The sequence below is a fragment of the Anguilla rostrata genome, chromosome 7 (genome assembly GCF_018555375.3).
Source record: "Anguilla rostrata isolate EN2019 chromosome 7, ASM1855537v3, whole genome shotgun sequence".
In the NCBI taxonomy this organism is placed as follows: domain Eukaryota; kingdom Metazoa; phylum Chordata; class Actinopteri; order Anguilliformes; family Anguillidae; genus Anguilla; species Anguilla rostrata.
In genome coordinates, this window is record NC_057939.1 from 15,351,511 (window position 1) to 15,375,493 (window position 23,983).

The 23,983-nt window shown below is 42.9% G+C and overlaps 1 protein-coding gene across 13 annotated transcripts in view; it reads left to right on the forward strand.

The window, feature by feature from the left end:
• The window catches only part of LOC135259135 (FERM domain-containing protein 4A-like), a 148,541-nt gene that overhangs the window by 75,711 nt on the left and 48,847 nt on the right, over positions 1-23,983 (forward strand). For 11 of the 13 annotated variants that reach the window (XR_010331208.1, XM_064343097.1, XM_064343098.1 and 8 more), the window contains exon 2: positions 16,384-16,449. Coding sequence is in view for 12 of the 13 variants with exons in the window: in XM_064343097.1 (XP_064199167.1) it covers positions 16,384-16,449 (66 nt within the window). In the remaining variant the exon portion in view is untranslated. Of the gene's footprint in view, positions 1-11,241; positions 12,148-16,383; positions 16,450-23,983 lie in introns of those variants that run through there. The other 2 variants (XM_064343101.1, XM_064343100.1) reach the window with 2 other exon arrangements.

Consider the following 23,983-nt stretch of genomic DNA (forward strand, 5'->3'; position numbering starts at 1 on the left):
GCATAGCATTTGGAGCTAGCTAAAAAAAAAAAAAAAAAACTTGAATGAAAATGTGTTTTACAGGAGATATTTATCACCAGAGCAGAAAACTGACAAAATGTTATATTTTCTATGCTATTGCCTTTAAATACCCTTCCCTCAAGTGGACCTCATATATCGCAAAAGGGGGGATTCGACAATGAATGTTTCTCCTCCAGCAATCGCCATGAGAGTATGCCAAACAAAAACAGATATAATATTTGATTTCACAACCTACAGCAGCAGTTATCATTTCAATGAGTGGTAACTGCCCCTTCATTTTCCATGGAATATTTCACACAGTTCATTTTTTATGATGTATGGTACATCGTGCTCAGAGCAGCTGGAGTAGAGTGTGCTGGCCAGTGACTTGGTTTTCAAGCGTATCAGTCAGGGAATATCCTCTGCTTCAACTTCCAAATAATCTGTCATGTTTGAAGCCAAGGCATTCATGTGCCAGGGAATCTCTCCCCCAGCTGAGCATTGGTGATTTTTTATTTTCTTTCATAGGCGATGAATGTAGCCAAAAAAAAGGAAATTTCCACGACTGTCGTACTGGCTGACTGATTGACTGAGCAGCTCCTGCAGAAGAGTGTTATCACTACAGGCTATGTCTACTAAACATTTGTTTGGTTACTTTTTGAATCTGTGAAATAAGTATTGAAACTTGCAGTTTCCTAAAATGTATTCAACAACATCAATACTGGGTCAGCGACACAAAGCTTTACCCTTCCAAAATAAAGCCTACCTATTGTATGGATTCCCCATGCAAAAGCAAACTAGACATGTTGCCGACTGCATTATATTTCAATGAGGAACAAATGACTTCCCATGGGTCTGCTTCCAGTTGGCACATACCATATGGTAATGTACAGTACATGTGTTTTTAAATTCATAAGGAGAACAAATGCACTGAATATTTTGAAATATTTCACAACCATTGTGCCATAAAAAAACAGGCCATATGTGTAAAATGTGTGTATAATAATCTTCCCTGGGAGATCCGAATAAAAAACTACAGTGGAATTATGGAGATTTTTCCTGATTGCACAGTGGTTTGAATACCTCCGGCAGCTTGCGAGATTGCAATCCTCAGTACTCATGCAAAAAGAGGTTTGACTGTGCAAAGGTCAAAGGTGCCATTAGAGCATTCGAATGCCACAGAATCGAATGAAAACAGGAAGCTTTTCCAGACGTATACATGACAAACGGAGTCTCCTTGACTCTACCCACATTGTGAAATAGGTTCACGTCTTTGGACAAATTATTGTTTACACGCCAGCAGTTCTCTATTTGCCCTTAAGCTGCCAAAAAAAAAAAAAAAAAAAACACCAAAATGAGAAATGAGCACGAACCAGCCTACTGTGCTCACTGATTGCATCATGCCTCTCCAGAGCATTGAACGCTGCTATTTCATTTATATATTTATTTGTGTATTATTAAATAATACATTTGTGTGTGGCCTTTCAGCAGCAAGGTAAGAGAGTGAAAAACAACAGGAAATATGATTTGTGTGTAACTTTAGATTCATATTTATTTGTGCATTGTAGGGGAAACACAGTCATTACATGCTGGAAGGCTGTATTTTTTTTCCCTTTTACCCTGATCAGAATGTGGAATCACCAGATTAAGTTACAGCAAGAGTAGATTTTGAAGAAGCTGAAGAAACTTAAAAATAGATACACGGAAAACAGCTTTAGCTGTTAAAACATATAACATCAAAATGGCACTGTACTTCTGCCCAAAATCAGAGGTGAATGCATGATCAGAACTGTACTGCGTATTCAATATTCAGATTGCAACAAAGAAAGCTTCTGAGAACAACAAGGAAAATGTGAGGACATTGGATGAAGGCAGCCTGTGTTCTTCAAATCTCCAAGGTTCTATATGGAGTGAGGCCTAGTCCTTTCCTTGGCTAGTCATACAGCATTGCCAAAGATCTGCCAGAGTAGAGAGTTGCAGTCTCCACACCTGTGTTGGGTCAAGTCTGTGTCATGAGGGAATGTGAAGTAACAATCTTGACACCTAAGGTGTCGCAGTTGTGCAAGGAAGGCTAGACACAGCCTCTAAGCTGATCCAGGGGGTTCTTTTTGAGTCAGATAATGACTTGGTCTGGTCTGTACTTTGCACTCTGAAAGTGTTGCATATTCCTTCAGATGAAGGACACAATGACCTTTCTATTATCTCTGCCTAGATTTCTGAAATAGATTTGATGGTGAGATTTCTGAAACATGTCTTTTCGGTTGACTTCCAGAGAGTTCTAGTTCCATAAGAGACTATTATATTAAACAATGAAGTGAAAAACCAATCAATGTGTTAACAATGTCTGGACAGTTATGTGTGCCTGATGAAAAGATGAATAATTAACAAGTCCATATATAAATGTGGATTGAATGCACTAAAGCCAGATGAGTATACAGCTGAATGGAATGGAAGAAGATATATAGTGCTCATCAAGGTCTCTTTTTGCTGCATGGCACAGAGATCATTAAACATGAACAAAATTAATACTGAATTACGTCTTACTATATATAGAAACTAATTTGGAAAGGCTTAACAGTGCAAACAATTTCCATCAAATGAAACCAACTATAATTGTCGAGTAGGAAAAAATATTGTAAGAGTTTGTAACTTGTACCTGTCAGTGCAAAATAGAGTAATAAATGAGTACAGGACTCACCATCTCGCCCCCCCTTACACACACACACACACACACACACATGTACTCCAGACACACATCTGGATCCCCCTCTCCTTGGCTTAAACCTCAGCCCATGCGGGAGTAATGAGTTCTGTGAGCTTTTTTTAACTTCCCGTTCGGCAGCAGCCTATATCACTAATCACATCACCCTTCAGTCTGGGATTGGAAAGCAGGAATCCTGACCCAAATATCACAGAGCAGTGCTGTATTAAGCTTGGTAGGCTTTATACAGCCAGAATGCCGTGAAATCCACCAGTACATCATGCAATTAAACACATGTACACAGAAAAACATACCCTCTTGTACACTGTCAGGTACAATCACACAGACGAACACACACGTAACAGTGAACTCACAAAAAAATGTACATGGCTGTGTGCAGTTCAGCTACACTGTGTTAGTTTTCAATTTGTCTATTCCACACAATATTCCCAGTATGACTCAGTGTGTGTATGGAGCAAATCATTTGTACCAATTTGTTCTACCTGTCAGGCTGCATGCTGTACTGTCTGTGTGCTGGTGGTTTGAGGGAAAGCAGAGAGTTAAGCAGCAAGCAGAAAGAGCTGCGTACACTCGATGTTGGCTGCGGCTAGTTGGATTTTATTTGTATTGCAAATGTATCTGGCTAAGCCAACTGCTGTGTGTGCTTGCATGTGTATGCATGAGTATGTGCAGGTGTTTTTGTCTATGCTATGCATGAATGCATGTCTCTGCTTGTGAAGGTTGGTAGAGGTAAGGAAGACAACCTGATGCTATTTTTCTACCTTCTCTCATTTGGGAATCTTAAACGGTAACTCAAACAGGCACCATACAATTACAATAGTCCTTCCAGACTTACTTCCCCCCTGAAATGTGCCAAATACTTGACTTTGGTCCCACCCTTTCCTGGCTTCTTCCACACACCTTCCCTCCATCCTAGTCTCTTAGCTCTCGGCAAGAGGAAGGGGCAGCTTTTTCAATGCGTATTTAAATATGCAAAGGTGGTGGAGCTGGATCCATTCCTGCTCAGGATAGAAATCAAACCCAGCACGATTCACAGCTTGAGATGGAACTGTGGTAAGCTCCCATTTCATCAGGGCCATGTAAAAACTGCAGAGTCGGCTCGGCACTGGATACAGGAAATAATGGAGAATAAAAGAGCTTTGTCACACACTACAGGCCGCCTGTCACCTCCTCTCCCAGGACCCAAACGTCCATTAGTGAGAGACCCTCAGGATCGGGTGGGAAATCTGTGCTTTGAGAGGCTAAAAAGACCACTCTGTCTCAAACGGAGGCCCACTGCAATTGCCGCAAGCCTGTCTCCATACGTTTACTTTTTAGTTTTCAGGGCACACCATTTTTGCCCTCTTTCACTTAGTGTAATTTCATTGCAGGTCATAGTGTGATTTATTTTTGACTAATGCCTAGTTGTAAGTTTCATTTTCAATTTTGGGGGAGACACCCTGCTGGACAACCTACAGACAAAAGCAGATGAAGGTAGAATATGAGAATTCCCTCATAAAATCTGTAACGTGGCCTGCTTGCAGATGGGAGGAGAGGAACTTCTGCAGATAGTTAGATTTTGCTTAGCACATCTCTGGCTGTTTGGTTTGCTAATTGGGAGTTTAAGTAGACTGAGAGTCAGCCAGAATCCTTTAGTCTACAGAGTTATGTGAGGAGAATGAAAACTCAGCCAGAACAGCTATTTATCTGGCCTCTGTTGCTACAGTGCTGAGTGCATGCATAATGATACCTGCAGAATTTATGAATAGTCTGCAGAGCTTCAGAGTGCCTCTACTTTGCATTCTGGGCATTGACGATGTGTTGTACCTGGATCGCAAAAACAAATCCCTCCGGTCCTTTACTGGGCTCTGTGTTGAGTCAGGGAAAACTCCCAAGCCCAAATCTACAGCTCTGGCCATTACATCAACCTGGGTGGGCAGAACAGAGCTTTACACATTAAATTAACAAGTGTGAGAAATGCTGGGGGAAGCTCTGTGCTATCTCTGTGTAGCATAACTGTCTGAGGGCAGGACCCAGGTTTGAGGACTTCAAATTTGAACTTTCCATAAAGACCTATTCTCTGAAGTCATACAGGCCACATAGAGTAGTATTTCAAGGGAATGGCAACATTTTGTCTGTGAGATGCTTGCATGTTTTTCTTGATGATTTCCTATCAGGACTGGCATGGCTGCAAAGGAACAGCATCCTCACCGGTTCTATTTTCTGTCACCCCAATCCAAATGGATTTGGAGAGGAGACAGACACGCCACTGTTCTCGGCTGCCTAAGTGGTGACACTCTAGCCGCGTTGTCAGGATCGGGTTGTCCCTGAAGGAAATGCACACCACCTTTCTATCTTTGCTTTTGGCCTTACCATTTCTGCTTTAGAAGCACCTTGGGGAGTTTTCGAATTCCACTGAAAATCCCTGAGTAAACTGCAGGGCGAACGTATGGCCTTAAATGCTCTCTGCAGCTCTTCCTGGCATCTGAGGAATCTGCTAAACTGACGCAGCTGGCAGCAGCTCCTTAATGTCCACGCTCAAGTGCCATTTTTACTTTTGTCTGGGAGAAGAAGGGTCCCATTTGCCCAAGAAAATTCGGACATAATTGGAGGCACGCAGTTTAGAGCGCACGTCAAGGCATGGAAACAATTCCTCTTTTCAGTGGCTGTCTGAGTGGAATTTGAAGTCCGTGTGCTTAAAGATCTTGTGAAACGTCATTGGATTTGGGCCCTGTTCCCAGAAGTGGCAGTTAACACACAAGCACGACATGCCAGATAAGGCCACACTGATGCACATTCCATTTAACAGGGCTTGCATTTTGACCTGTCCTTCAAAATGGAAGCAAAGAGTTCCTAAACAAAGACACAGTTTGGGGGATAATGGTTTAAGAATTTGGACTTGTAAGCCTACTGGCACAGGTTCAAGTCCTGGACGTGATTTCTGCCGTGCCCTTGAGCAAGGTGCTTAAGCTGAATTGTTTCAATGGATGCACGGCTTTACGCATAGTAAATGCTTCACATTTAACCCCCCAGACATGGACGTTTGCAAAGTAATGTGCCCAAGCCACAAACAATGCGAGTTTAAGACAGCGCTGCTACGTTGAGCGTAATGTATGACTGCACACGCTGCTCTGCACAGCAGTCTGCTCCACTGACTCATATTTCTAACCTAGAATCTGCAGATGTGTGTGGCCTACATAAGAGGCCTGGATAAAAATAGGCTCCAGCTAAAAAGCGCAGAATAAAACTCGTAATCTGTCAGCCCTAACCAGAAAAAAGCATGGGTTTGTGCAGTGCGATGTCATTGCGTCCTAAAGTCAAATATTGTAACATGTCTCGGGGAGGAGGAGAAGGAGGAGGACAGGGAGGTATGTTATCCTGGGGATTGCAGTATGGTGTTGCTGTGTTATACCTTATTGACTCAGGGTCAAAGAGTAAGAAATGCTAACAAATTAGTAAATACTGATAGCACAGTCAATAACACTCTCCAAACACCCCTTTCTTCTGATGTTCCTTCCTGTATTACAATCCCCAACAGGTACACTGTGTGACATTCAGTCGTGTTCCTGCATCTTTCACAGATTTGCCAAGTCATTTTCTCCTTCATATAAGTGTGACCTCCCGCATATTTTTTTTGGTTGTAAAGGGGAGCAGACCAGCCCTCCTATTGTATTTTTATCACGTTACTCAGAGAGAGGGAAAGCAGACTGGGTTACAGATAGGTGAGATTACAGTATGGAAAGTAATCAAACCACATGTAACATAGGGGGATTGGCTCCCCTACGGCCTGTCTGACATTTTAGCCCCTCCCACATCTTTTTACCTAGCTCAGAAATGCACTGAAGTGAAACAGTTTCCTCATTTATGATAAACATTTGTCTAAAATATATGTTAGTTATGCAGCTCTGAAACTTCAATGTAATGGTTACCTTTTACTGTGTTGCTATGCAACAAGCCACACGTTCAGAGGCAAATGAATCCAACATCCAATCCAGCCCAACGTGACTGTTATGTCACCTCATTTAACCATATTATTACCCCTCAACTCTGAGTGGTAAGCTAAATAAGCTCAAATGTTTTTTTCCAAAACCTTTCACCTGGTTCTCATGGTGATGCTACGCAGAACAAAGACGGCTGTGTTTTCAGGAGCTTGGGATGGTACAGCCCGGTGACCGCTGCGAAGATTGAGGCTACAATCAGCCATGGGGAAGCATTTTACAGAGAGCAGCATTAATCTGTCTTGACTACCGAGGAATATGGCTCACTATAAATACACTCTGTGGGGACTGAGCCATGGAAAAGGGGGACTCTGGTTCACAGCACTTCCCCTGCAAAGTCGTGGCCCTCTTCGAATCATGGGGATGCACAGCTCAGCGCGATACAGTCAGGAGAAAGGGATCCAAAAGGCTCCTCTGTGTCTCCACAGAGGAACCCTATCTAGTACAAATGTCCTTTGTCAGGCAAAAATGGTTCAATCTGGCATATTTCACTTTTCACACATATTCCTCTATGGAGACAAGGCAAAGAACCCTTTTTCCTGAGTGTACCTGTGTAAAGCCGTGCTTGTCCTTGTTTCACTACCATTGAATATGTGTGTCGTAACGCACCATTACTTTTTTCTCAGACCTGATGCTGAGAGAAATGTATTACAATGGCTGTTCTGACCTACAAATGATATCATCTACCCTTGAATAATTTACCTGTTCAGCAGTCAACAGCACTTAAAGCAGGAAATATCCATGAACACTTAATGCAATGTGTATGTGTACTCATTATTAATATTTATTCAGTATTACAATTTTTCTAGTACTTTTATATGTAAAAACACACATATAGCCCCTGTAATTTTAGGTAAACCTTTCATATTTATCATCCAATAATTGACCATGTTCTATTTATCTGAAATCAGTATACAACACGTAAGTGCATGTAGACAGACACAATATGGGCTCTTCTCATGAAGATTCAGAAACATTATTTGTGTTCATATTAAAACAGGTTTACCGCCCTCATGGCTCAACTTGCTGTGGTTTGCTGTGAGACAAGGCTAGCTGAAGGGACATTGCCATCTGCAACAGAGGAGGGAAAACTGCAATTTGCACATGCCATCTGTATAGCAGCCAGGTAGACAGACCTCTGGCAGTCTCTAGTAATGAGAATATCACCTCTGCTCCGTTGGGCTCAGAAGAGAATAAAGGCTATGCCCTCAGGTCCTTATATGATTTAATTTAGGAAAGACTTGGACCTGTGAATGTAGGCCTGAAATAGAACAGTGTCACAAAATAAGACAAAAGGAAAAACTGGACATGAAAACATCTAAAACCCAATCTTGAACATGAAGTGCTCAATTTTTTTGAAAGTCCTGGAAACACATTGCTCTTATACAGACACATATAGTATATTTGACTTGTCTCTGGAGATTTTAAGGTCTGCTACAGGAACTCTTCATTACTACCAATCAAACAGAAAGTTTAATTTATTTTTTTAATTTCTAAAAACATTTGCTAGCACTACATTCAATCATATGCAATAAATATGCAGTAAATCCTACATCATTAAGTGACAAATAAATTTAGCACCGCAGGAAACATCAGCAGTGGTCAATGGTATTCACAAAATCAACTTACTGTGTTAACTAAATAACTACTGTTTGTTTAGTAATAAAGTTATGGAAGCACCAACTTGTGGATCCTTAATCTTAGACCACATGAAGCACAGATAGTGAGAGAGATACAGAGTAGCTGTGTCTTGTAGCAATAATGGCGTTCAGCCTTGAATATTGATCTAGTGATGTACTGTACTGGATGAACCAAGTAATGAATATTCACACACAGAATCTCAGTCTTTGATCATGAATGTACCCTACAGGCTTCTAGTTGAGTACCGCGTTGGAGACTGACGTATGCAGAAATGATTCTTGTCAGGGATTTATTAGAAACCTCTCTGAACAGTTGAAAAATGAGCAGATCACCTCACAATTGTAATTTAACATTCATATCTAGTTGGTGCTTGAAATTAATTCCAGGTGTTATGGAAACAGGCCAAGAACCCCCAACTAAGTGTGTAATTGGATAAATTAGGTGTTCTTCAACTAAATAGTTACAACAAGCTGGAAATATAAACTACTAAATGTGCCCAATTAAATGATCTCCCTGCAAAACAGTTTGTGTGGGTCTGTTTGCAAGATAGAGATAAAATAGTTCAACTTGGATCTCTCACAGAAGTAAGCACGGTCTTTCAGCCAAAGTCTACTGGGTGTTCAGATAATATAAATGTCTTTGTGTCCAAATCTTTAACTCTAAACCTAACTTGTTTGTCTACTTCATAACCAAGTCTGAGGGTAATGTTGCATTTTAAAAAAAATATATATAAACAAAACAAAAAATGGCATAAATTGTGCTACGGGCATTCATGATGAGACCTCAAGCTTCACCCAGCAGCTAGACATACTGGTGAGGGGGAGACAGGAAGAAGGAAGAGGATGGCGCTTGGCATGCAATAGCAAACATGGGAGGAGTCTCAGGTAGGGTAGGGGCAGAGGGGCATTCTTTGTGTTTCTTATTATGAACACCAGCAGGCCTTTCTCACATTAGTGACTTTTAAAATGTACTGTGTGTGCATTTAATCATCACAAGCTGCTATTAAAAGAAAACACACACAAGCATGCACGCACATGCAAGCACGCAGAATGAGCTGTTTAAATGCAACTACATTTAACAGCAACACTGAGACTCACAAATTTAGTTTACTCCCCATTGTGGCAATCCACAGCACCTTTATCCTTGGCCCTTTTCGGATTTCTGCATTTCATTTGTTGAAGCGCTCATAATTGACCACTGCTGTGGGGGGTCAGGGGTGAAGCCTTCTGCAGCTTGCATCAATTACATGCCCAGTAGTGTTTATGTTGTGCAGACCCAGAATGGGTTACATTTAAACCTTTCCACGACCCTCCATGTCTCTCTTGGAAAGCTACAGACATAGTAGCTTTTCCCTCTCACCAAGGAGACCGAGAAACCTTAACTCAGCGCGATCTCACTGGAAACACTAGTCCCCAATGGGGAATCCTGCTGCTGCTGCTTTTACATTACTGTGAAAAGCTCTGGGGCAACCACACATAAATGCCTCTTGCCTGCCCATAAATCTCTTTGATTATACAAGGTATCATCACTTTTCTTATAAGGCAAACTTATTTCCCTACCTTTGTAATTACTCCCCCAACCTGTCCTCCCCGCAGACACAGTCCAGGAGTTCTGGTCTTGCTATTCAGCTGTACTGTACTTTGAGCCCATCCCCTCAAAGCTTTTTTGTCCATGCTCAGTTTGGGGAGTTGTTTGACATTTAGTAGCCCCCCTTTTGATTCTAAAATCAACCACCCCCTCTGCCCTCCGCCAAGCAGAAACATGCGAACCTGGACATTCCCATCCGTTCCCAACTGCCCTGGTGCATGCTGGGTTTCCTGGGTTCAAACGGTCAGCCTTCCAATCCTCTTTTTTTTTTTTGTAAAACAACGGGAGCCTTGTGGTGAAGGCCCACTTACCAAGGAAGCTGCCAGAAAGGGCAACGTTTAGTAAAAAATACAGACAAAAACACAGCAATCACCTGCAGACATTTAACTTAGACAGCGGAACTTCCATTTATCGATATTCCAGTCAAGATAAAGGTCTGTACCCCGAGAGAAAAGCGTGTTCTCTGCCACACTTCCAATAACTGCACTTAAGTAACCAATGTTGTACACAGCATAGACTACATTAACAGTTCATATGACAACTTCAGTTTTACCCAGGAGATGAACCTGCTAATTAATGTAGCTAGTCTCACAGCTGAAGTCTCTGGCATAAACATGTAAAGACAATGGCTAGGACATCATCAACTAGGCCTATACTCCCTGATTAGAATTTAAAGCATTTTCTTTCAACACAAACATAAATCCAGTGCCCTGCGGCAGGCTGTAAGTTTGTTTGTTGGTTCATGCGTTTTTAGGATCACTTAACAAACAAAATATTTTCATCAGGCAACAATACTGCTCCAATTGTCCATCGCTATACATGCAAAGTTGGTCATGCTCATTTCGTTCATTGGAGCTTTGTCATTTAAAAAAAAAATGTATGTATTATGCTGTCTCGCTATTTTTACAACCACTTTTCAGTATTACCTCAAATAATTGCTATGTAATTAGTATGTCAAAATTAGGACTAGCTGTCTGGCTTCACTGAATAAATATATATTTTTTGTGTAACATGTAGAAATTGCCTACTTGAAATATTTCAACACATTTTCAAAGAAATCTGTGTACATTTGGATTTTAAAGCATAACAAAAACACAAGTCATCAAAGCCACCTTGGGTACAGTTAATCGATTCTGTGGGGAATGATGATCCTTTCCGATTGAGCCAATACGGACAGTTTGGTCAAAACAAAACATTTAGTTGTCTGATGAATGGTTCTAGACGCTGCAGGGTCTAAAAATGTTTTTAATTTATGTTATGGAAATATATTTAGAACGTATTATGGTAACTTTCAAAATAATATAAACATTGACATTTAATTGTCAACATTTGAGAACAAGAAAATGGTAATCTGGATATACGCTCGCCGCAGCGTGGGCTAATAAAAAGAAATGTTTTCAATTAAAAGGCTTCCATTGTGAACGCAGAAAAATCGGTCTCGACGAACTGAGCGAGGGAGAGAGGAGTGCGTGTATGTGTATTATAAAGAAGCTTTTCCTTGACGATTTTAGCTTTGCTCAGTGGCTCCAGATGTCCGTACGATGTTCCCCGACCGCCTCTCACAACGCACACCCCGTCTTGCTGTGTGTAAAGGTTGTGGTTTCACATGACCCAGCGTCAGAAGTAGCAGGATATGCCCCCCTTTCTCTCATCCCTTCCCCCATATCCAGCCTCATTTCTCAGTCAGGATTGTTTTCTTCGGCACGTGAAAGGTTTAAGTAATAAAGAAGGAAACTAACCCGATACCGGTGGATAGTTCTTCTCCAACATCGGCTTCTGGTCCCCTCGGATATTCTCTGATGGTATGTTCTCTCTTGCTGCATGTTTCTAACATTTCATCTCCTCGCCGGTGTCACTCGGGAAAAGAGGGGGTCGATTGATGACAAGGAGCTGTTTTGGATATCGCCAGTGCAGCGCTGCTCCTTGGACGAAGGTCCCAGTGTCCCTGTGAAAAGCGAGTTTAACCCGGGAGATGGCATGTCTTGGTGCTGTGCCTGTGGTCAGCTTTATCGCTTGCAGTGATTGAAAACAGAGGGAAGGGCTGTGTCCAGCGGAAAACGCCGGCTACAATGGCATGGGTGCTGCTGTCCTTCTAGGCCAGAAGCAGAGCCTCTCGACTTGGATTTTCATGCAAAGCTAATACGCTGGGATTGATTAGCGGGCAACCGATTTAAACCGTGTCTTGGGATTTCATGCTGGAGACATTCTGAGATTTAAAAGGTAAGATCATATTACGTCCATTTTTCATTGAGTAGAAACAGAAATCGCTTAATAAATATAACTAGCTCATGCTACCTCCAGCAAAGTTATCGTGAGAAACACAGGATTTACATGAACATGATTCTGGTATGGCTGCTGCTACAGGATGTACGTTAGCTCGCATGCTTAGATTTTGTAGAGTCGACAACATGACCAACGGAGTAGAAAATATGTATATCTGAGCAACCGTCTGTCCAGTAGAGGCAGCCAATCGCTATCGTAATTTTAATACTCAAACTTGCCATGTAATGGACAAAATGGGACTCGCTGAGAAATACATCCAAGCCATTTTGCTCAAATGCATGAAAGTCCCTGATTAAATAGGGTTGCATTTTTCTAATGTAATGTAGCCGACGTTGCTTGTGTGTAACGTCGGTTCGATGTAGTGCGTGGCACTGTACTACTCAGCATATAACATTCATTGACATTTCAAACAGTAGCTGTGTCAGCTACTTCATGAATTGTTTAAGTTGATGTGTGGCGAAATTTAGCCAATGTATTCAACAACGCGAAATATAACGACAGGGAAATCAAATTCGCTGCGGTAAGAGTTTGTTCATCATAGTGCCTGTAATTTGGCTGTGGATGAAATACGATGGCATCACGAAGATTCAACCTGTCAAATCAGCTGCTGGTGTTTAACTTATGTATTCTAGTCTTCCATTGACATGTTTCATAAGAGGATTATAGGATTTATTTACGAACTAGCTCTAGTTAATTAGTTTGCTTTTACACATGGGGATGTAAAAACCAAATATCAACATTTTCAGTGTAATGTGCAGAAAATAAAATTGCAAAAAATCAGGGCACTTTATGACAGAGTTAACAGAAATTGTAGTGCAGTTGTCTGCTTGCTCCAAAATGCAAACAAAACCTCATTAACTCTTTCCTGCAAGAGCAGGTGACTGTTCTGTCCACTGTCTGTTTCTGCAGTGCAGGGCGTGTGGGCCAGAAGGTTAAGGTTGCTAGTATTACCCTCTTCAGGTTGCGGATACCATGCTGAAACCTCATCACTTTTTACATAGCTTAGCTAACATTTTTATATTTTGTACATCGTCTCAAAAAATTTCTGTTTTGTGCATAGACATTTGTTTCAAAATCCAGTTTTGAAAACTAAAGGAACAGTACTGGTAGACATGTCTATACTCAATGATCTCTCAGAGTTTCAACACTGCAGTATATGAATTGCTGATGTAAAACTGTTCACTTGCTATTGAGGCAGTCCAAACAGACTCTTCATATAACAGATGGGTTTTGTACTTTAAATACCTTTAAATAATACCTGGTCTCTTCAACTCCTTACTCTTTAATTAGCACTCACCTTGTTGTGATGTCCAGACAGGAAGGGGAGGAGCCTGCAGGTATTTCCTGTCTTACTCTCCAGCCCTGCACTCTTTCAGTTTCTTCCCAGTGTTTGTTGCTCAGGAGGATGCAAATGCACAGAGCTGGAATGGCTCTGAAGAGCTCTCCAAAATTTGCCAAGTCGCCACTTAGGCTACTTTAAGAACAACTCTTCACATGTCAGAACAACTATTCACAAGGGCTAGAATCTGAGATCTTCAGCACAATGTCTCCTGGCCTCAGAGTTATGCAGTGCGCTGTTTAAAAAGTTTTTGTTCGTTTGTTTTTGTTTTTTTCCTTCAGCATATGGAGATGGGAATCACATGCACAAAGAATGGTGTGCTTTTTTTCCCCCTTCAAATCCTGGAGCAGTCCTTCCCCCAGATGTTGAGGAAATGTGAACTCTTCAGCATTATTTTGTCACTTTTCCATTGTGGGCTGTCCTTAGGGACTGTGCTTCCTGCATGTCAGTTTAAAGTAGAATGAAAATGGCTCGCGTAACTTTGGTTGCAGAACAAATAACTGCAAACTTGCTTTTGAGAAACACTCCTCATGACGGGTAGTGAATGTGTGTTCCATGTGGTCCGCTTGCCCGGTTAGCATTAGTCTTTGTGTGACGTTTCCAATTTCTTGACAGATACAATATGTGTTGCATTTTATGATTGAGGTCTAAACACAGGAAAGGACCGATTTGTCAGAACCCCATTTGAATCGCATCTGGAGGTGGTCTGGCTTGGTATTGGATCTGAATGTAAATGCTTCAGTATGCGTCTTCTCCAGTCACCATCATTTTAGGCAGATTGGCACGTCAGTGAGCACAACAACCGGGCGAAACGTGATCTCGCTCTAAACACACCCAATACATTAAAAATTAAGTGTAAATACATGACAGCGTAAATAGCATATGCAGAAATCCGGTTTGTTTTGGTCACTGTAAGAGCTTTTGAAAGAGGTTGGATTAGATGTGGATAGGAACTACAAACAGTATTGATGAATTAAAAAAGGGAGAATGTCCCAGCGCTTGAGTGGAGCCGTAGCGGGAGAGGTCATGTGATTCCCAGCTTGGGCCAGCCCTGCTCCATATGCACACAGCTAATGAGATCAGCACAGGGTCTGCTGCAGTACACGCCCACATAGCATCTCGGAAGGGAACAGTCAGTGAAACGCTTGGCATCTTTAAAAAGCAGTGGGGATCCATCAAGGGAGTTCCCCCGCAGTATCCTCATGCTGAATACCCTCTCTCCCCTCACCTCTTTGCAGAAATAATGATGCATGCATTATACTATATCCCTTCATTAAGAACACATCCTACAGCAGGCTCTGATGTGCATTGTCTCCCTGTCACCACTGTACTGCAGTGTCACTGCCCTGTCCCAGCATTAATGGGATGTCTCATCATATATGACAGTAGACATTTGATGCAAGAGCATGCTTTTATGGTTCATTACCTGTTTTGCTTTAAGCAAAGAGCAAGAGGCAGATGTATCTTGGCTAGTATATCACCTGTGAGGATGGTTAATCTTTTCTTCCAAAGCCCCAGTTTTTTTTTCAGTGCTAGGGAGCACTGGTGGTGGGCAGTGCTTTGAAGTCATGTTCATAGGCAATACGATTGTTTGGGTGTTTACCACTCTTCCTCTACAGGGAAGAAGAGCAAACAACACTAGCATGCAGAGGATTACAGAGAAGAAAAACAACCATACAAACAAGGCCTTTGATTTTGAGGTTTTATGATGATAAGAGACTTTTTTCCTGTATGTGTTGACTACTGAAAAAAAAAAACATCTGCTATCATCATAAGTAGCTTTTCCTTCAGAACCCATTTGTTGTTTCATGTGTGTCCCAATCCCCTCGTTGGCGGTGTATTTGTTGATCGTGCTCCTTCATCGCTGAATGAATTGCCAATAATCGGCACCCCTGGAGGTCCTTCTGTTCCATATATGACCACTTAAAGAGAAATTTATACCAGCTGTGAAGTGGATGGTGTGGGATAAGGGGTTGATACTGTATGTACAGAGAATATCACCGTATAAAGGATTTTCACAGGGGACAACATCAGCCTATGTTTAATGCTGAAGGCCTAGCGATGTGGGAAAATGCTTTGGCCAGGCCCATTGTTTTTGCTGGGTGGAATATGGGGGGAAAGGGCACTTTGACCAGGTAGAGGCGCTGAGCCTTAGGGGGTTTGCTTCCTGGCCAAGACCCAGCGCGTTTGGCCTCGAGCCACAGGGCATCGGCACGCCCTGTCCCTCATTCGGGGGACAAACTGTTTAACGGGACGAAAGAGACTGAGTCCCAGAGAGGATGGATCAATAGGGAGGTGGCTCGATGAATTTGACTGTCAACTGTACGTGTCGCTACTGCCGAAGCAGGAAACTAGGACTAGGGTGCATGTTTACAGCAGTGTTAGCATAGAGTGCCACTGTAAACTGGGGATCTTGCTGAATTTGGCTGCCGGTGTTGTATCAGTTGGTGCCTAGCTGCAGTTCTCATTTCATCCTTTCTTCAGAAGAGCTTCTGTCAACATTGATGGTCATGATCCATGTAGGTGCATATTTCTGTAGAGGAAGGTGCTGTACTTTTGTTGGTGAAAATGTATCAAATATGTTTTCATTAGTTTTGGTAGATTTTCTGTGATCTCTTTGATAGGCAAGACAAAACCAAAAAAGCATCTAAGCTAATAGAAGCAATCCCTGTTTACAGCAGTATCATTCCCAGTTTGTAGACACAGCATGTGTTGAGCTGTGTGAGAGCTTGTATACATGGTATAGCCTACTTTGTTTCACCCTGACCTTGCATTCTCGGGAGATTTCTTCTACTGTGCACCAAGGATAATCTGCCCTGTCTCTTCTTTTCTAGATGACAGAGGGGCGGCGATGTCAGGTCCACCTTCTCGATGACAGGAAACTGGAGCTGCTGGTGCAGGTAGGTTATAATTAAATAAATGAATGAATGAACCCCGTGCTAATTGTTTGTTTGGACGTGCCAAGAACCCACTGAGTCAGCGGGTCTCCAGGCAGGTTTTATATATCCAACCCTGCTTTCACCCCAAGTTTATTTTTTCGTCGTATCACCTGAGGTGGCTTGAAGCACCGCTGAGATTTTTCACAAGTGCTGAGAGTGAGAGATCTCCCAGCCAACCTACATCTCAACACCTCGGAGGTGTCAGGAAAAGACCTGCCCGGAGCGGTCTGAAAGAGGAGCCTGCACATTGTCCTTGTCATGCTGTACCGCAGTATGAACAGGGAGCCTACAGTCCTCCTCATTCTAGAGGGTTTGAGTTTCTCTGCCATGCTTATGCCCTCAAAATTCCATTTTACTGTTAGCCACCCAGCATATTTGCTCACACGTGCACACATACACACTCACAGACACACACACAGATATACACACTCACATACACATGCACATCCTGCTAGTCACATCTATGTCTTCATCCTGCTCATGTGCCCCCCGTCTTTCTGCATATGAGCGGAGTGTCAGATGTGCTCAGGATCAGAGAGCTCTGAGGAGCGCACCGTGGCTGATGTTTCCAGCGGGCTTCAAAGGAGCGAACGTAAATCCTCTAAACCGTTCCTCTCCCCTCCGCCGTGTAATGAAAAACAAATGCCTGTCTCCGCGAAAAGCAGACCTCCCTGTTCCCAATAAAATCTGAAGCCTGATATTCAGCACTGCGCCGTGAGCGGATTCAGACGGTCCTTTTGTTGCCGTCACGTTGTGGCGTACATGATGAATCTGTGTCCTCTTCTCACGGATTTTAATAAACGGAGAGCCGAAAGCTTTGATGGTATGAGGTACTGCTGGGTGAACACGCTCCCCTTTCCCACTGGCATTGCTTGAAAATGACTAAGCATAACTTTGGCCTTTTACTTTTATCTGTGGAACTGAGTATTCTTTTGGCACTGAATGCTTTGGATTAGCCCGTAGCCTACTCCTTTCAGTAGTGAGGTTGTTAAATGCACGTTAAACTAAACGAGCTGTATTTGTTTCAGTCCACAAACAAAGAAATGCCCTTGCCCAAAGCTACTTTTTAAGAAGCTGGGCGAGGCCATTGTTTAAATAGTACTTACCGAACAGGGCTTTTGGAATGCTTTGCGTAAACTAATCCAGGTATTCTCTACTGAATACATGACCGAAACGAATAGGGTTCCTAATCCCTAACTGAACATATGATATCTTGTCTCATTTTCCCATGCATGAGTACGTCTAATATATATTTCTGATCAATGACATATTTTGAAATCTCACAATCTTAAATCACATGTACAGTGCTTTATAAATGTATAACTTTTCTTGGTACCATCATCACGCTGTAGTTGGCCAGGTGCAATGTGTGTTGAGGATGGTTATAATAGATTATAAAGATTTTCTAGGTCTTGATCTTGTTCAGTTTCTGTTTGACTTTGTAACTAAAGAAGAGTTGATATGGTGAAAATGCTATAGGGGGCTGTGCCTGGAAGACGTTCCCTTGTTGTTGTGTTGGGAGAATTTTTAGCGCTCGGGTTTTGCTGCTTCCAGTGGAGTAAACATGAGTGATTTAAACCCTGGGGCCACTTTCCAGAGACACACCCAGAGCTTACTGTGTGGTTGGCAGCTGATCCTGCATGTCTGTCAGTGGTCTGGTTCATTACATATGTTCACTGTTGATGTGTAAAGCAGGGCTATCATGCTGGAGGCTTAATAAATGTAAATAGATATTATGCATCCAATTTAATTAGTTTTCCCTTCGAATACCATGGTGGTTTGACTGGATGGACATTTACAGAAGGGCATTTAAGAATATTACTCTAATGCTCGGTTAAAGCAAGTAGGCTACCTGTTAATGCAACCTTGCTCTTGTAATATTTTGGTGTGGGTCTGTAGTTATTGAAAACTAGTGATCGGAAAGGGAGACTTCATAAACCAATTCATTGGTGGAGTTGTCACATGCTGTCAAACTCTTTCTTGTTTGAACAAATCTGAAAACTTTTCACTCTACAGCAAAACACTGTGAATGGTTCTGATCAGGGAGTCGCATACTTGACGAAAGGGTCAGCCATATTCGCTCAGTCACTTAGCCTCACTCTCAAAGCGCAAGTTGAATCTTCTAAGTTGTGTGACACAACTAATCAAGTTATAATAATTTATTATCATTATCAAGTTAGTGTAAGTTCTAACTAAAACCAGCTGCCTTTACCGAATGGATCTGTATGCTTGTTAGTAGCAGTTTTAAGCTAAGTGCTAAAAGTGGCCCATAGTGGCATTAGTATTTATACATTTTTTCAAATGAAGTGATTCATCAAATAAAATCCAAATGGCTGTGCTGCAGTGTTGAAATTACACATCATAAAATCTTCTTGGATAGCACATCCTTCTCTTTTTTCTTATACAGCCACATTTCTATTTTCTGATTTGTACTTTTAGTCATGTAGTTTCAGTATGAGGCATGGCGTTTTGTGATAAGTCCATTTTGTGTGTATGGGTGTGTGTTTGCATGCAAGTGTGGCTGTGCAAGTCTGTGTGCATGCATGTGTGTATGTGCATGCCTGTGTGTGCGACTGTGTGTGAGAGAGAGTGGGGGAGAGAGTGAGAGATTGAGAGAGGGAGAGGGAGGGCTCATACATTTGCATGTGTCTGCTGCTTGGGGATCTTGGGCAGACTGCATGGGGGTGGAGAGTGTTCCCTAGGCACTTGCTAATCACATCGCAGCTAATTAACAATAGCCTACATGCTACGTTAAGCAAACGCAGCAATTGTGAACAAACCCTTTACGGTCAAATATCACACTTGACTTTTGTGTCCCTTCAGCGTAAGAAGCATGTGTCGGGTCCAAGTCTAAGGTTTCACGGACGTGGGCGTGGGCTTAACACCAGTCCCATGCGGCTGGCCGGCCACCTGCTTGAGGCCCTGCTGATTGTCTGTCCTTTGTAAAGGACACTTGGCGGGGGATTAGTCCCTGCAGGAGCTGAACTGCTCTGAAAGGCAAAGGGACTCTCCGGGTTCACAGAAGGGTCCTTGTGCCACCGATAAGCCCAGCAGCCGTGCTGGGACCCTCTTCCCAAAGTTGAAAGCAACTGGGCTTCGTCGTGATGTAGAACAGCCGGGCCTGAGCGAGACCCATCTCTCACTGCGCTGGCGCCCTGTCATGGACGGGCTCTCCTTTTGTCAGAGCGCCTGAAATATGCTGGCGCTGTAACGCGGGCCAGAAACTACGGAGATACTCATCCGTTAGTTCATCTGGCAGATGAGCATGGGTGTCAGAAACAATTTGAGTCCAGAGATGGTCTGCAGAGCTGATCTTGCTATTTCCTTTCAGACAAAGCAGCCAAAAGCACCCTCCTCAACCCCCCCTAATGTCTCGTTCTCTTTCTGTCCAAGATTTCACTTGATCTCAGCATTGATTAAAAGCTCTTCACTGCACTTCTGATGACCTCATGCTTCACAGGAAGCCATAATTACCGTCTTGTGGTTCTGGGGGACAGTCAGTGCACAAAGTAAATCAAACTTTAAATGGATGTTGCAGTTTTTAAAAATGAAGAAATATTGCTCACGTCAAAGGAACTGCTGCCTGGCTAGACACTTCACGGTTTGTGTATTTTATACGGTCACTGCAGCCTGTTCACATGAGACTGTATGAGACTGCCTTCCGTAGCTTTGGGCCATCTCATTCTTATTATGTTATGCTAATGTTTCTTACAGTGGTAATGGGTTGCACCAGAGTTGTGTGGTAATCTTATCAGAGTGCATGCCGGTCACTCATTGTGATTGTGCGTTTAATCTATTCAGTCCTGATGTGACTGTTGGCCATTACTCTGTCCAGCCCCTGATCTGTCTCCTGATGAAGTTTACCGCTTCGGAGAGTCCTTGCCCTGCTGTGAGAGCTGTCTAATTTACCTGTCTACACCTGACACAAAAACCTGCAAAATGGCCTTTTCTCTCCTACAGTATTTCTTATTGGTAGCCTATAGTCTGACATGCTGAAGGCCTGAAGTCCACAGGAGGCCACTGAGCAGTGATGTGGGACTGTCGTCCATTTGGAACCACTTTGATAGAAGGACATGCGGTTGCTGTTCATCGCATGGTGTGCTGGGCATCGGTGGAAAGCTGCAGAAACAGAAATGGCCAGAGTGGAGAGGAATGAATGGAGCCAGAGAAGTTTCACTGTAATGAAGACAGAGTTGGGAGCTGGCCGTGAGGGCTGCAGGAAGTCATATAAACCTGATGTTGGCAAGACTTGCAATAATGTGCTGGCCAATACACAGTTACACAGCCCATTACTGGCAGAAAGAAAAATATCCTTTAATGTAGCAGCTGGCATGCAATTTATAAGCCCTCTGGATGTGTAGTGTAGGTCTAGGCCCTAGGCTAGCAATTAGAAGGTAGCAGGGTTGAATCATGGGTGGTGTGCTGCAGTTGTAACTTTGGTCAAAGTATTTAACTTGGATTGCATCTGTAAATTCTACAACAACTTCAGATGTCTCATGTCTTCAATATGTAGCCTAAAACATTAAATTAATTTGCTTCATATTCCCGCATAAGGGCATATGTTTTCCTCCATATAAGGTACATAATGGAAAATTCCATTCAGTGGAACATTTTTTGACCTCTATATTTGTTGTGGTGAAGGTTGTTGAACTAGAAGAATCAGGACTGTGACCAAATTGATGTGCAGGCAGTATCACCTGACTGTTCCTCTGTAAAAGACAGCTGTTGTATGATGAGCAATCACCAAATTATTCTTTGAACCACATAGAACATTCTCATGCTGCAGCATTGCAAATAGACCATCAATGAACCAACCACCTGGTTAAATCTGCCCGTTGATTAGGTTCTCTGTGCCTTCATATCCCTCAGAGGTGCTCTTTTCCTGTAGTATAGCCCTTGTCCTCCTCTTGATTGGCTATGGAAGATGGTGTGGCCTGGAACATGTGGGAGATCTCATCGTCATGATTTCCTGTCACTTGTATCAAATTCTGAAGGGTGACCTATGTATGAAAAATGCAGTTGAAGCTGGACCTCACATATTGGTCAGTACATCAACTCTTTAGCATGAACAGTGACCAGTGGTGCTCTCAAAGTGCAGTTATCCAGGTTTAAACATAAGCTCTACTCCTCCATGGCATGAATCAGGGGTTTATGGGGTTTCTGTGTCAGTATGATCTGTTATCCCTGTACAACTCCCCTCCCTGTCAGCACGCCCCAGCACAGCGCACATTTGTAATTCTGGAGGGCTCCACATGGATTTTAGCTCTCCAGGAAAGACGGTGTGCAGATCCGGAAGGTTGCCAAGTAAGCATTCTCTCCCGGTTCTAACGGCGCTCTGGCGGTATTAAGCGCCGGCTGTGTCTGCCTGTCTAATGGCGCGTCTGGTGAAAGCTGTGATCTCTCGAGCGCGTGCAGTCAAAACATGGACGTCACACCGGGACTCGGTGCACCCTGCTCTGCTCAGCACGTGTAAGACTGCGGCTAAAACCTTGAGCTGCAGCAAAACCGTGTTGGAATATTGGAATTCCTTCAGCTGATCCAGTCTTGCCCATCTTGCACTGTTCAGTGCAACGCTGCATTAAATCACTCACTTGCTCAGGATCCAGCACTGCAACATGGCACTGATCTTATCTAGATCTTTCTATAATTCTCTTGTCAATAGCAATTTGTTAAGTCTGGGCAGGCTAGCGTTCACACACGGGGTCGTGTCTGCTTGGCAGGAGATTTCCCACATCAGGGTACAGCCTGTTCTCATTGCAGGCGATCACTCTGTGAGCCTCAGTGTTATGACCTGTCAGAGGAGGGCCTCTGTAGAGGTAACAGGAGTCATCTCTGAAGAAACAGACCCTGGGCAACTCCAGGAAGATGGGGCTTATCCCTCCTTAGAACATTCAGAGGACATCCTTCTGCAGCTGGAGTTGTTGTAATCAGTAATCTTATAGCAGAGTGATATTGCTAATGGAAGATATTTTTTTTAGGGGGACGAGACAAGGTCAAAGCCTAATGCAGGCAGTGCGTAGATCCCTGAGGGTGATATTATTTTAATTTGTCTGTCTAGTCATTGATTTGCATTGGCAGCCCATCCAGATCATTTAAAAATAAGTAGATCTGAGCTGCACCTGCCTCAACTCATGGCCACAGCAGTAGATTTAAATAATCTGGACTGCTCATCTCATCCTACTCCCTGGGCCTGCAGCATCAGGCAACCCATCTGAGAACAATCAGCCAATCAGCATTGATCAAGTAAAGTAACATCCAGGCCTGGAGAGCCCAGAGAGAAGAGCCTCAGTCACAATCAGAAAAAGAGCTCATTCAGAGATGGTCTGCTATCTGAATCAAGGCAGGCCCTCATCCACCAGGCCACAGCCAGCTGTAGCCAAGGACAATCTGTCTCTCATACGACACACATAACATAAAGCACCGTAAAGACTGCTTGGGTCATGGTAAAATGGGGAGGGGGCAGGACCTCAGACTCTAATATGTCTTCAAATCAAGATAAAAGTGTTTTGAGTCTCTTGGGTGTATTAACAATACTGAAATGTCTGCAAAAGTTGAAGGAAACGACAGGAAAACTTCTCCTTCAGAGATTGCTCTCTGTATCAAGAGAGCCTGTTGAATCACTCTTTTATTGGGGGGGTGATTGTAGGACAGGTTCTGCACTGGTTCACTGTTCATCAAATCATCTGGATGGTTTATACATTTTGCCGCAGTCATTACATCACCCAAACCACATAGTGTGAAGATCATTGTTTCTGTGCAGCTTTAATTAAACATACAAACAGAAAAGCCCCACAGCTTGCAACAGATTGGATAAATACAGCGAAATTGCATCTTTACGGCTGTCATTCCTAGGTGGTAGGGAAAAGAACTGGATACTGAAATGGCATGTGTAAACTGCCGTGTGGAGATCCGTAGTCTTAAACTGAAGAAGAAATAAGAAACGAGTGAACCAGAACTGTTAGCAACCAAGGCTGCCACATGAATAATTCACTGAGTCCGAGTTTCAGCACCTCTCAACTTCCAGTGCTTCTGGGAATCACCAGAAACTGCAACCATACTGTCGTCATGTTGTTTTTCCTTGTGTGAACAAGGAGATCATTTTCAGTGCAGCAAACAAAGTAAATGTATTCGATTTGTGCAAATGAGCGTAGAGATAATTTATATAGCTTGAGGGTGAGTTGTTTCCACCCACCATGGGAAGAAGCTGGGCAAAACATTTTGTATTGCTTTCAGTTGTAATGCATGCATTGCATTAAGTAGATGTGATAAGAGGCTTTTGCTTATATCAGTACACGGCTGACTTGCGTTGTGAATACATGCTCATGGGCTTCTCTTCGGAGCTGCAAGGCGCCACATTGCCACAGTTCTCCCTGTCAGGGCTTTGGCGAGAGAAACATAAATGTAATTGTACATTGCTCTATATTTTCTCTGGCTATTTTTGGAAGGCGTAGGCATGAAGAGTCAGTTTACATGATTATTGTTGCTTTTCTTTGCA